Below are 14,029 nucleotides of genomic sequence, written 5' to 3' on the forward strand. Positions count from 1 at the left end.
TAAGCCAATGAGCGCCTGTGGCTGACCCGCGTCCGGAAGTACTTTTACAATCAGTGTACAGCGCTGGGTTGAGCCGGTGGTCCAGGCGCGTGGTTTGTTTTTGGCGTGTGCCGAGTGTGCCATCTCGGTTCTTCCCTGCTGCGAAAGGGGAAGCGGAAGAGCGGTTGCGCGGGGACAGGAAGCTTGGGGCCTACAGTGCCTGAGGGCAGGGCTGCGGCCGGGATTTAGGAAGCCCCGAGAAGGGAGGGCCCCTGCAGGCAGGGTCGGACCCGCGCGATGCTCAGGGCCCGGCGTCTGTTCCGAGCCCTGCGCTCCTGCTCCTCCGCTCCCTGCCCCAGGCCCAGACCTTCAGCCAGACTGAGCGTGCGGGACGCTCTGGGGTCCCTGGGCACGAGCGGGGAACGCGTTAAGGTCCAGGTGGGTGTATGGAAAGGGGATGGGCTTTTTCTCTTTTAGGGTCTTATATGGCACACCCACATCTAGCTGTATTTTGTGTTGTCTGGTCAGACAGAATGATCAGCAGGGGGAAATTAGAAAAAGTAGGCATAGCGGGAGTTCACATCTCTTTTTCCTTCCGGTACCTTTACTTTTTGCAAAACTTCTGATGACGTGAAGTTTTCATTGATATTAAGGCATCACCTGTAAACTTGTTAATCATAGGCAGTGCAAGCGAACAAACCTCTTTTCTCTACTTTTATCTCTCACAACGAATCTGAGGTTATACAGTGGTTATCTTTTTCTTGCGACATGAGAGTAGAAACTACTCGTTCCACCAAACAGATCCTTTTATTCACCAGCTTATAGCCACCTTGGTGCCTAAAGTGCGGCATATGTATAATTTACATTTGGTATATTAGAAGAAAGAGTGGAGTGTAGCAGTCTGAAAGAGCCCTGGGGTAGAGCTGTGTAGGTTGAAGTCACTCCCACTAAGTAGCTTGTTAAATTATGGCCCCATCAGTTTAATGCGGTAAGCTTCAGTTTCTTATGAAAACGGAGATAATAGTCCCTACTTAATGGTGTCCTGAAAATTGAATGAGATAACGGCTACTCTGCTTATAATAGTGCATCAGCACTGCATAGGTTACCCTTTAAAGGAGCAGATTGAATACGGTGGTTGGTTTTTGTTGCTTGGTAGATTGCTGAAACACACTGATGCATATTATGTTTGCTGTTTAGCATTAAGACCAATCTGGGTTTTTTTTTTCACATTTATGTGAGCTTTGTATTCTTTCTGTGGAACTCTTTCTTTGTTTTCTTGAAATCTCTTCCATTTATTTATTTTACATGCCCAAGTGATATCTTTTGTGTGCTAGTCAAAAGAGGATTTGAAGATGAAAGAGACAGAATCTACTGCCCAGGTTTGAGGCGCTTTGTGTGTGTGTGTGTGTGTGTGTGTGTGTGTGTGTGTGGTGCTGAGGATGAACCTAGAGCATTCTACCTTTGAGCTACACTGCCAGCTCTATTTAATTTTTTTTTTTTTTTAATTTAGAAACAGAGTCTTGCTAAATTGCTGGGACTGGCTTCTAACCTGCGATCCTGTAGTCTCCCAAATACTGGACAAGCATGTACCACCATGCCCTGCTAGAGGCCTTCAATTTAGTTCTTTCCATCTAGTATCATATACTTGAGGCTCTGAGCACCTGATGTATGACTAGCCTGAATTGGTATGTGCTGTTAAGTGTAAAAAGAAAACAGTCTCTTTATGTATAAATACACTCACACATATGTGTATGTGCGTGTGTGTGTGTGTGTGTGTGTGTGTGTGTGTGTGTGTATTCTTTTGTGTACTTTTTTTGTTTTGTTTTGTTTTATTTGGTAGTGCTGCTGGGGATTGAACCCAGGGCTTCATCTATGCTGGGCAGGCATTCTACCACTGAACTGCATTCCCAGCCTTTTTTTCTTTTCCTTTTTTTTTTTTTTTTTTTTGGTACTGGAGATGGAACCCAGGGCATTCTACCTCTAAGTAGTTGAGGCTGTCCTCAATACCCCGCAGCCTTTTTTTTTTTTTTTCTCCTCATACTGAGGTTGGAACCCAGGGACATTCTGACTTTGAGCCACACGCCCAGCCCTATTTTTCTTTCTTTCTTTCTTTTTTTTTTTTTTTTTTTTTTGGTGGTACTGGGGTTCCTGGAAGCCCTTCTACCTCTGGGCTACACTCCCAGACCTATTTTTATACTTTTTTATTTGGAAACAGGGTCTCTTAAGCCAGCGCGCCTGGCTTTGAACCTGTGAGATCCTCCTGTCTCCGCCTCCCAAGCATGGGGATTACAAGCGTGCGCCACCACGCCCGGGCATTCTTTATTTTGAAACAGGATCTCAATGAGTTGCAAGGGCCTCACTAAGTAGCTGAGGCTGTTTGTGAACTGCAATCTTCCTGTCTTAGCCTCCCAAACGCTGGGATTACAAGTGTGCGTCACCACGCCTGACCCAGCGGCGCACGCTTGTAATCCCAGCATTTGGGAGGCTGAGACCTGAGAGGATCTCGGTTCGCGGACAGCCTCAGCTACTTAGGCCCTCCGCAACTCAGTGAGACCCGGTTTCAAAATAAAGAATAAAAAATTGGTCAGGGGGTGTAGCTTGGAGGTCAAATGCCCCTGGATTCCATCCACAGACCTGCAAAAAAAAAAAAAAAAAATTTTTTTTAGAGATAGGGTATTGATAAGTTGCCCAGGCTGGCCTCAAACTTGTGATCATCTTGCCCTAGCCTCCCAAGTAGCCATAATTGCGAGTGTGTACCACTATACTAGGCTTCAGTATATTTTTATATTGAGTTCATGTTGGTAGTATTTGGGGCATAATTTGCTAGTAAAATAAATTATTAATTTCACCTGTTTCTTTTCACTTTTAATGTGAAAACTTGAAAATTACTTACTTGCTCAGGTTATGTTTCTGTTAGATAGCCCTAGTCTACAGCAATATGACTAATAATACTGTTATAAGTAAGGAGCTGTGAGAAAGGAGGTGAAGCTCCTCTTGTGAGGAAATCAAGGAGGACTTGTTAAATGAGACAACTGTTTAGCTGAGTCCCGAGGATGCAAAGGAAAGAGCATCAGAGTGTCTTCCAGGCTGAGGAACAGGATGAGGTGGAAGTGGCAGTGCTGAAGCTTATTGATAAGAACGTGAACTTTGAAGTAATACTTATATTTGAATCCCAACTGTCCTAATGGTAACTATGACCTGGGCTATTTTCTTAAGCTCTCTACATGTTTCTTGAATTCAAAAATGACGTGGGCAGCTGGGTGTGGTGGTCCACACCTGTAATGCCAGTACTTGGGAGGCTGAGACAGGAGGATCACAGGTGTGAAGCCAGCCTCAGCAATTTAGCAAAGCCCTCTGCAACTTAGTGAGACCCTGTTTCAAAATAAAAAATAATACAGTGGGGCTGATGTAGAATACCCGTGGGTTCAATCCTCAGCAAAACACACACATGCACACATGATAATCCCTACATCATTTAGTTTTTATAAGGGATTAACATAAAGAACTTCACACAGAAGTGTGGAGAAGGTGACTGCTAGAGGCAGGTTAACATTTACCTTGGAAAGATCTAAGAGTCATGGAAAGCCATGACCAGACTGTTGAACTTTCTGAAAGCAGCCTGTTCCTTCAAGATAAACGCTCCTGTGTTTCTTTTGATCACGTTAACTACAAATATCCTGCTACATTCCGCTTGTCAAACATTGTCTCAAGGTTCTTCTGCACATCCCCAGCAGTTCTATTGCTAACCATTCTCAAGGACCTTCTGCAAGTGTCCTGCAGTTTACCCAGTTGGCCATTATCTTAAGATATCCCTGCACATTTACCCATTAAACATTACCCCAGGGCTCTCTGCACATACACAGCAGCAGTGTCCAAACTATAAGCTTTCCACTTAGGTGACAATAAAAGCTGTGGCCAAGTGTCTAGTAGGGCCCTCGCCTAAGAGTGATTTCCCTTGTGTCTGTGTCAGGTGTGCTGGACATTAATGGCACAGAACCACATTTTAAAGTGTTAATAACTTATATTAACAAATAAAAGTAGAGTGGTGCTTTTGAAGTAATTGTTGGTTGACCATGACCAAAAAGGTGCCTTTGTGAAAGCATGGTAAAGTGTAGTGCCTTGTGCATTCGATTGAGATGAGTTACACTCCACTCTGTGTTGTGCTGGCAAAGATCAAGGGCCTTCAAATCAAACAGACTTGGGTTTAAAATGATAATCCTTGGGTTTAATAGGATGATCCTTGGCATTATTATGAGAAGGAAATGACAGTATATGAAGTGAAATGGTTTTTACGTAATCCATGTTCACTATATAGTAGATACTTTTTCACTGGAAAACATTTGTGGAATCGCAACAATGTACCTGGCATAGAACACCCCTGGATTCAATCTCCAATACCACCACCACCACCACACACAGAAAAAAAAAGTACCTGGTGGTACACTTCAAAACAAGTAGCATGTTTTTTTTTTTTTATAAAACTTTTTTTTTCTTGTGGTATTGGGGATTGAACTCAGGGGCATTCTTCCTCCAAGCTACACCCCTAGCCCTATTTCATTTTTTATTTTGCAGCAAGGTCTCACTAGATTGATGAGAATCTCACTATTGCTGAGGCTGTCCTTGCATCCTGGGATGCTCCAGTCTCTGGCTCCCAAGTACTGGGATTACAAGCAGGTACCACCACTCCCAACCCCTTAAAGCTTTATGGACATGCAGATAAGTAAAAGGGTTCAATAACAGCTTCCATAGGTTATGGCCAGGCCAGAAAGTAATAATAGGTTTTTCTGTCTCATGATCATCTCTGGCTTTTCTCAAGCACATTAAATGGTAATTATTTTACCTTTATGAGACACTTGACAATTATTCAGTGTCTAGTAGGAGAATATTATTCTCTCCTAACTCCAATTAAATTGGATATATCTGAGAGGACTTCTGTAGTGTTACTGGTTTACTTGAAGACCTATCTTGTACTAGCATGTACCTGTCATTTAAATTAATACTGTCTTTAGCTGGTTGTGTTAGCATATGCCTGTAATTCCAGTACTTGGGAAGCTGAGGCAGGAGGATATCAGGTTTGAGGCTAGTGCACAATAATTTAGGCTCTTAAATTTAAAAAAGATCTGGGAGTGTAGATCAGAGGTAGAACATCACTGGGTTCAATCCCTAGTTCCACAGAAATATAAATAAAATACAACTATCTTTGGAAGTTTGCACATTAGTGTGTTTTCGTAATGAGACATTTTATAGCTTTTTTGTATGATACTTTATAAAAGTAAATCCTATAGAGATATTTCTAATGTACACTTCGTAAGCTTTTGGGAATTTGATATAAGGAGAAAGGCACCAAGATATAAGCCCTGTTATTTGTAATTTGAGATGTGTGTGGGGGGTGAATTTCTTGGAAAAAACAATATTAAAGGAACTGGTTAGAATTAGAGTGAATTAGACTCATCAACTTGATGAATATTTGGCAAACATTAAAAATGACTAATTTTGTTGGGTGTGGTGGCACATACTTGTAAGCTCAGTTTTGGGGAGGGTAAAACAGGAGGATCACAGGTTTGAGGACAATAGCAGCAGCTTAGCAAGACCTTGTTTCAAAATAAAAAATAAATAGGGCTAGAGGTGTACCTTAGAGGTAGAATGCCCCTATGTTCAGTCTCCAGTGAGACACACACACACACACACACACACACACACACACACACACGAGTTTTATTAACAAAATAGAACAAAAGATGAAATGCCGAAGTATCTCACTGTGATAAAAACCATTTAAAATTATCTTTGCTTATGTTTAAGCCAAAAGCTTCATTTTATGCAGCTGGTAGCCTAGGTCAAGATTGTGAGTACATTTTTATTCTTTCCTTTGGTCTTCATTGTATATAAAATGAAAATATAAAATGTTTACATGTTATAAGTTCACATTTAGAAATGTTTCTCTTCTTTAGGGATGGATTCGATCAGTCCGGTCCCAGAAGGAAGTCTTGTTCTTACATGTAAATGACGGGTCATCTTTGGAAAGCCTTCAGGTTGTTGCAGATTCAAGCTGTGACAGTAGGTGAGATTTTTTTTTTAAGGGTCTTTTGGTTTTTTTTTTTTATGTCCCGCGTTCCATATTTCCCTAATCCCTAATTGTTCACATTGTTTCCTAAGCGATCTTCCCGAACAAGTCTTTGCAAAATAACTTTGAAGATAAGATTAAATACTTGTAAGCAAGTGCCTTTAAGGTTGACTTTTCCTTCTCTACTTAACATCTGCACATATCAATATTTTCTACCTGTGCTTTGCATCTGTCTTAGTTTATTGCTTGCAACTCTTCTAAGCTGTTCTGCTCTTTTGTATTCAAGCTATTGTAAACGTTGTTGCCTGCCCAGTACAGCCTCTTCTTCATCTGTCTTTCAAAATTCCAATAGGCATCTTCTAGTCCTCCAACAGTCCCTTGACTGTGGCAGATGCCCCTCCTGTGCTCCTGTGCACCCTGTGTCCACCTCTGTCCTAGAGTGTCACACTGGGTGGAAACCCACTGTATTTGTACTGGATCTCTTTGCCTTCTTAGCTCCTAAGGTTAGAAATGGTGTCTTGCTTTTTTTTTTTTTTTTTTTTTTTTTTTTGCTTGCTTTTGGCACAATCCTGACAAAGTAACCAGTCATTAATTGTTGAACAAGTGGAAGAAAATGTTATGGTCTCATTCATTAGATGTTAAAATGAATACCCTTTTTATGTAAGGGTGTAAGCTCTGAGGAGAAGAACAGTATTCTAATTTGTTAGAATAAGAGTGCTTTGCTTTTCTAAGGATTGTTAGGATTAATGCTCTCCACATATTAATAGGTTCAGGGGTGTCAGACTATTTGGACAACTGGGAAGAACAACAAAAAAATTATTCTTAGAAGTTTGTAGTTTTTCTTATTATATCAGTACAGCCATCACATGGGTCTCTCTAATGGTACCTAAACTTTAGAGATTCTGGAGGATAACTGCCTCCCTCTCTGAAGGATTCTCAGGAGAGCCCAGGGGAAAATTCGTTTATGTCAGGTAGTACATATTTGTGTGTGTGTGTGTGTGTGTGTGTGTGTGTGTGTGTGTGTGTGTGTTATTAGGGATGGACCTAGGGGTTTTCTACCTCTGGGCTATACTCCCAGACCTATTTTATGTTTTATTTGGAATCAGGGTCTCACTAAGTTGCTGAGAGCCTCACTAAGTAACTGAGACTGGCTTCCAACCTGTGTAATCCTCCTGTCTCAGCCTCCCAAGTACTAGAATTACAAGTGTGTGCCACCACGTCCAGCTAGGTAGTACATATTTTAAGTCAGAGCATCTCAAACCCTTATACTTTGTGGAAGTATACTAGATTTTTTTCTCTTCTTGATGTAATAGTGGGCAATCTTAGTTATATAAATTATATAAGAATAAATTTTAGAAGGAATAGCAATGTATTAAGCAAACTGGGGGATCTCTTGACATATTTATCTTAACATAGTTTATTTTATTACTCTATAAAAAATAGTAATAACTATTTTTTATGTGTGTGTGTGGTACTGGGGATGGAACCCAGGGACATTCTACCTCTGAGTTATACCTGAGTTATACTACCAGTCCTATTTTTATTCTTTATTTTGAAACAGGGTCTCACTGAGTTGCAAAGGCCTCACTTAGTAGCTGAGGCTGGCTTTGAACAACAATCCTCCTATCTCAGCCTCCCAAATGCTGGGATTACAAGCGTGCGCCACCACACTCAGCTCTATTATAATATTTCAATAGTCTATTAAAGAAGGCACTTATTATATTTAATATAATCATGAAATGTTAGAACTAGAATGGATGTATAATTATTTAGTATACACTCCTTCTTAATAGATGATTATTAAAATAAATGAGTATATATCGTTTTCTGTAGTCATCATAGGGTTAGTTTGTGGATAAATTTGCACCAGAACAGACTTGTTAACCAAAAAGTACACTATGTGTTCTCAGACCAACAGCTAACTAACTTAAAAAACAAAACAGCCAGCACAGTGGCACACACCTGTAATCTCAGGGAGGATCTCAGGTTCAGTCCAGCCTTAGCAACTTAGCAAGGCGCTGTTTCAAAAAACGGGGAGCCAGACTTGGTGGCGCATGCTTGTAATCCCAGCATTTGGGAGGCTGAGACCAGAGGATGGCGGTTCGCGGACAGCCTCAGCTACTTAGGCCCTTCGCAACTCAGTGAGACCCGTTTTCAAAATAAAGAATAAAAACTAGGGCAGGGGGTGTAGCTTGGAGGTCAAATGCCTCGGGGTTCCATCCCCAGACCCGCAAAAAAAAAAGGGGGGGGGCAGAGGGCTGGCATCTAGTTAGTAATATAGCACCCTTGGTTTAATCCACAGTACCTCCCACCTCAAATAACACCTTTAAAAATGCTCTGCAAAAATAATACAGAGGATTCCAATGTACTTTTTGCCCAGCTTTCTCAATGATATGGTTTTACATCTTGATAACATACCATATTGTTTTCATCATAGTATGGTTTGTTATCATAGTGTAACCATAGTACGTTATCGAGGCCAGGGAGTTGTCATTGGTGTAGTACTATCAGTAAAACTACACACCCAATTCTGATTTCACCAGACTTTACTTGTAGTCTGCAATCTTTTAAAAAGTATTTTGGCCAATTTATTTTTTTGATAAGGATAGTTAAATAACCTCTGAATTCCAGTAACCATATACTCTCTCTCTTTGTTTTCATTTTAAATGTTTGAAATTAAATTTTATGATTTTGGTTTATAATAGAGCATCTATAGATTCTGAAGGCTTTTTAACTCAATTGAAGATAAATGCTTCTGTCGTTAAGTATTTTAATGTTCTATGGCAAAATTTGTATTAAGACAAAGGTTATATTTAATGATGTTTATCCTGGATTTTGTTGTTTTGTTTTTAATAGAGAATTGGCTTTTGGGAGTTCTGTGGAAGTCCAAGGGCAGCTAGTAAAAAGTCCTTCCAAAAGGCAAAATGTAGAACTGAAGGCAGAAGAAATTAAAGTTATTGGAAGTTGTGATTCCCAGGTATGCTTACTGGTACTTTTGTGGAGGCTATTTGGGCTGAATTTAAAACATTTGCAATCTATTTTAAGTATGATTTGTGGGAAAATGTCACTTAGAACATGCTTTAATTGTGGCTTGTAATTAATAAGCCATAGAGCCTATAGAGACAGTAGCAAAATTATTTGTAGGTGGCTTAGTCTTATGAGTGAGAGCTAAGTATTAATCTGTGCTTCTCTTTGGTATCTGACACTGTTGAAATTCACTATGTTTACAATTATGTTCAGTCAGTCACCATGATATCCATACCAGGCCAGTCCATTTCAGTTTCACCTTCTTAGGAAATGTGGAAATGACTTTTGTATGACTTAGAACTGATCATCCAAGTCTGGCAGCCACTAGTCACCTATAACTGTTAATAACAAAATCATTAAAGTTAAGTGAAAACTTTAGTTCCTAAGTGGCATTTGGTGTTTTAACGTGGCTATTGGCTACCATATTGGATAGCATAGATACAGAACATTTTCACTTATCACAAAAGGTTTTGTTAGATGTTAACTGATTTGGAGTGTTACAATGTTTGGGCTGAACAGAGACAAGAAATTTTATATTAAGAGAGTTTTGTAGCTATTTTTGCAAGACTCTTTTATTAGAATTTATACTTTATATTTGTAAGCCTTATAAAAAAATGTTAGAAGGAATAATATAAAAAAATACCTGTGCAGTTTCTTAAGTTTTCAGTGATGGAGAAAAAGAGGTCCAGCCAGGTGAAATGACTTGTCTAGAGTTCTAAAATAATTAGTAACACATCTGAAATTTATATCATAGGCATTTGACTCCTTTGTGTCTTTCCTATAATTGTCTTCAAATATTTAATGAGCCAAAAAAAAAAAAAAGGAGAAAATCTAAGGAAATTGCATCATTATAATTCATTCTTAGTTTTTTGGAATAATAGGCTAAATGAACATAAGATAAGGAAATAAGAAAGAATATGACATAACTTTCTTTAAAAATGTAATTTTGTGTGTGTGTGTGTGTGTGTGTTTTAAATAATTTTTTTATTAGTGCACTGTATTCATACATCATAATGGGATAAAAAATACTTTTGTAGACATACATGCACATATCACCCAGTTAGCCCCTACCCGATCCCACCCCGTTCCCTCCCCATCCCTCCTTCCCATGCTTGGCTTAGTGGTTGACATCTAGTATTATAGCAATTTATCCAAAATTAACAATGATATTCTCACATAACAGTTTCATTTGTCTGATACCAAGCTTTTGATGACTTAAAGATAACATTTCAATATTTCTTTTTGCTTTCTTTCTTACCAGAGAATATTTTTTTCTTTTCTTTTAGGTGAAATTATAATACATTTATTTATTTATTTTTCAGAAAAAAATCTATCCTAATATGGAATATGGGCTCTAGATACCCAAAATGATCTCGAAAAAGAACAATGCTAGAAGATGTATATTTTCTGATTTCAAACCATATAAAGCTACAAAAATTGAAACAGTGTAGTACTGTTCTAAAGGCAGATATATAAACCATTGGAGTTAAATAAAACCCTAGAGATAAATTCTTCCATATATTTTCAAGTTATTTTTGACAAGGTTTCCACGAACATTTGGTGGAGGAAATAATAATCTTTTGACTAAATATTGTTGAAAAATAATAATTACATGAAAAAGAATAAAATTGGACCCTTACCTAATACCATATACAAATATTAACTCAAAATAGATAAAAGACCTAAATATAAATCTTAAGACTATGAACTTTTAGAAGAAAATCTGGGTCATAAAACCTCGCAACATTGAAATTGGCAGTGATTTCTTGGATATGATTTCAGTGGCACAGGCAACAAAAGGGTAAACAAACTCCTTAAAGAATTAAAAAAAATTCTATATCCAAAGACAATGTAAACAGAGTTAAAAGTTACTGATAGAATGGGATAAAATATTTCCAAATGCTATATCTGAAGGCATATTAATATTCCAACTAGAAATCCTAAAAATTAGCAACAATAAAAGTAAATAATACAATCTAGAGATAGGTAAAAGACTAACATAATGAATCTCCACAGATAACCAATCTTAGTTGTCTGTTGGATGGAAAATCTTGTTTCTCTGGTTCTGGTGTGTATTACCTATTTCTTCTTTGTAATTAATCTCTTTGAGTATTTTCTCTAGTGCTGGTTTTAAAGACATAAATTCCTTAAGTTTCTGTTTGTCATGGAAGCTTCTTATTTCCCCATCTAATTGATAGAAAGTTTTGCTGGGTAGGAAATTTTTGGCTGGAAGTTGTTTTCTTTCAGAGTTTGGAATATGTTATTCCAAGCCCTTCTGGCTCTCATGACTTGGTTTGGGAAGTCTGGAGTGATTTTAATTTAGTTTGTCTCTGAATGTCACTTGGCCCTTTGTTTTTGTTGCCTTTAAGATTCTCTGCCTGGCTTCCACATTGGTCATTTTGACTATTATGTGGCGTAGGGATCCTCTTCTCCGATCCTGTCTAAAGGGAGTTCTATAAGTTTCCTGGACCTGTGTATTGACCTCTTGCTCTATGTTTGGAAAATTTTCTGCTATTACTTCCTTGAAAAGATTGTTAATCCCTTTGGTTTCACCTTCTTTTCCCTCCTCTATTCCAATTATTCTTAGGTTAGCTCTCTTAAAATGGGCCCATATTTCTTCAATGTCAGATTCCTGCTGTCAGATATTTTTTTCTAGATTAGAAACTATGCGTTCATTTTTGGATTGCTCATCTTCTAAGAGCGAGATTCTATTCTCCATGTGGTCTAATCAGTTGTTTGTACTTTGAATTGAGGCCTTTACTTCATTAATTGCATCCTTTATCTCTTTTTGGCTCTCTCTGAATTCTTTTCGAAACACCTCTATTATTTCTAAAGTTATTTTCCTGATTTGATCTTCTAGAAATCTCTGAATTTCTGTTTTATCAGGTTCTGATATTGTGGGGTTGTGGGCATTCATTGCTCCATTGTTATTCCTCTTTCCCATGATTTCGGGAGTTTGTGCCTTCTCTGGGTTCTTCCCTTGGGTCACTACGACTTCACTTAAGGTGCTCTGGATCTTGAGTCTGTGGTATCTCAGTCCCCACTACTCCTTTACTGGGTTATATCGCAGAGTCTCAGACCCAGGGAGTCAATTGAGGCTGCTTTAGACCATGGGGGGGTGCCAGATTGGGTGTTCTCCTATGATGTGATATTTCTGCCACCGCCACTCCCCCACTGGGTCAAGTCCCTGGGAGTGCAGGACTGAGATTTCTCCTCTAGGGCCACAATTTGACTCACTGTTGTTGAGTGTGCTGATGGAACTGTAGTGGACTCGGTGAATTCGCTGCTACTGCCGCCGGTGGCAATATGGCGCCACTGCCACGCCCTCGGCTGTGAGGCTGGCCTATTTCTTCTCTGGTTTTGAGCTTCGCTCTGAGTCCCTGCAGGGTGTGCTGAGCCCAGCCCCTGGGAGCTTTAGATACTCCCTGCGCCAAAAAATCTGCTGAATTCCACCCAGCTGTTAATGCAGCGGCTCACCTCGGCTCGCTGTCCGCCGCTTCTCTCTGGAGCCTGGTGGGCTGTTGAGTGCGTTTGTCTGGTGCCGTCCGGTAAATTTGCCGCTGCTGCCAGCAGTAAGGCGCTGCTGCCACGTCCTCAGGCGTGAGGCCAGCATATCTCCTCTGCGGCTCTGAGCTCCGTTCTGAGTCCCCCTCCTCTCTGGGGCCTGGTGCTGCAAGGGAAGATGGTGCGCCACTCCGCTCCACGCCGCGGCTCTGGCTGCAGCACTGCGGTCTGGTTTCTTTCTGGTGTCTCGTTTTTCCAGCCCTCTTTTTCTCTGTCCCTTCAAATTACATTTTTTGTTTCTCTGCTGATGGTGTTTTCTGGCTATGAAAGGCGCTGATTTTGTGCTAATAGAGATTGGTTGTTAGTGGGGCTCGTAAGCCCTGCTTTTCTCTGTCGCCATCTTCCTGGAAGTTCCCCAGAATGTCATTTTGAATAATTTTCCAATAAAGTCTAATTGGCATGTAAAGTCAGGAATCAGATTCTATGATTTCTGAAAAATGGAATGTAAATAATTTGGATATCTAGAGATGAGGTGAAAGGAGAAGGTGACTTTTTGTTTTTCCTTTTTTAGAGATCTGTGATTATCAAAAATTTGCCATGTGTTTCACTATTCTTAAATTGTTCTCCCTTGCCTTCTCTTGGTGTTGATATCTTCTCCTTCCTTTCTCTTTTAGTTTAGTGCCATTTAAAGTGTTCATACATGCTGGGTGTGTGGTGGCACGTGCCTGTAATCCCAGTACTTGGGATTCTGAGACAGGAGGATTGCAGGTTCGTGGCCAGCCTCAGCTAACTAGTGAGGCCCTCTGCAATTTAGTGAGATCCTGTTTCAAAATAAAGAATAAAAAAATATGGCTGGGAATGTAGCTTAGAGGTAGAATGCCCCTGGGTTCAATCCTTGGTACCACCAAAAAAAAAAAGTATCCATATGTTTAATATGACTACATTTTCCCTTTAGTTAATGTTACCTATTTCTGTCCAACATAAAAGTCAGTATGTGCACCCAACCTAAGGAAAATAGACAAGACTAAAAGAAGCAGATTGAAATCTAGCTCCTTTTAGGTTTTCCTTTTACTTTTTTGTCTCCATCTGAAAGGCTGTGTCTTTCTTCTTAATCTTATGAGTGTTGGCAGAGTAGAAATATTTTAAGTTAAAACCTTAATTTCCTTTAAATTTTTGTGTAAAATTTTCAGTACTCTGCTACATGAAAAAAAGCTGTTGACCCTCCTTCATGTTCTTAGACACCAGTAACATGTTGATAAACAGCAATAAACAATACCAATTGATTATGATTGTAGGCTTTCAAGACATTTGGGTGATTTTAAAATTGGAACACCAGCTGTGTGTGTACAATGGTAGAAAATTTAATCTTTAACATATACTCTGAACTCCTATGTGATAAACAGTGGATTGTCTTGCATGATTGTATATTAACCTCTCTCTTTGTAAGTGATAGAT

At 39.4% G+C, this 14,029-nt stretch overlaps 1 protein-coding gene across 10 annotated transcripts in view; it reads left to right on the plus strand.

The window, feature by feature from the left end:
* Window positions 1-276: 276 nt before the first annotated feature.
* NARS2 (asparaginyl-tRNA synthetase 2, mitochondrial) overlaps window positions 277-14,029 on the plus strand; it is a gene marked incomplete at both ends in the record, with an annotated part of 127,456 nt that continues 113,703 nt past the window's right edge. For 9 of the 10 annotated variants that reach the window (XM_080703316.1, XM_080703318.1, XM_080703322.1 and 6 more), the window contains 3 exons: window positions 277-417; window positions 5,931-6,040; window positions 8,900-9,020. In XM_080703316.1, coding sequence (XP_080559442.1) covers window positions 277-417; window positions 5,931-6,040; window positions 8,900-9,020 — 372 coding nt within the window. The remainder of the gene's footprint in view (window positions 418-5,930; window positions 6,041-8,899; window positions 9,021-14,029) is intronic. The other variant, XM_080703325.1, reaches the window with a different exon arrangement.

The sequence above is a fragment of the Muscardinus avellanarius genome, assembly GCF_963383645.1.
Source record: "Muscardinus avellanarius genome assembly, chromosome: 1".
Lineage (NCBI taxonomy): Eukaryota > Metazoa > Chordata > Mammalia > Rodentia > Gliridae > Muscardinus > Muscardinus avellanarius.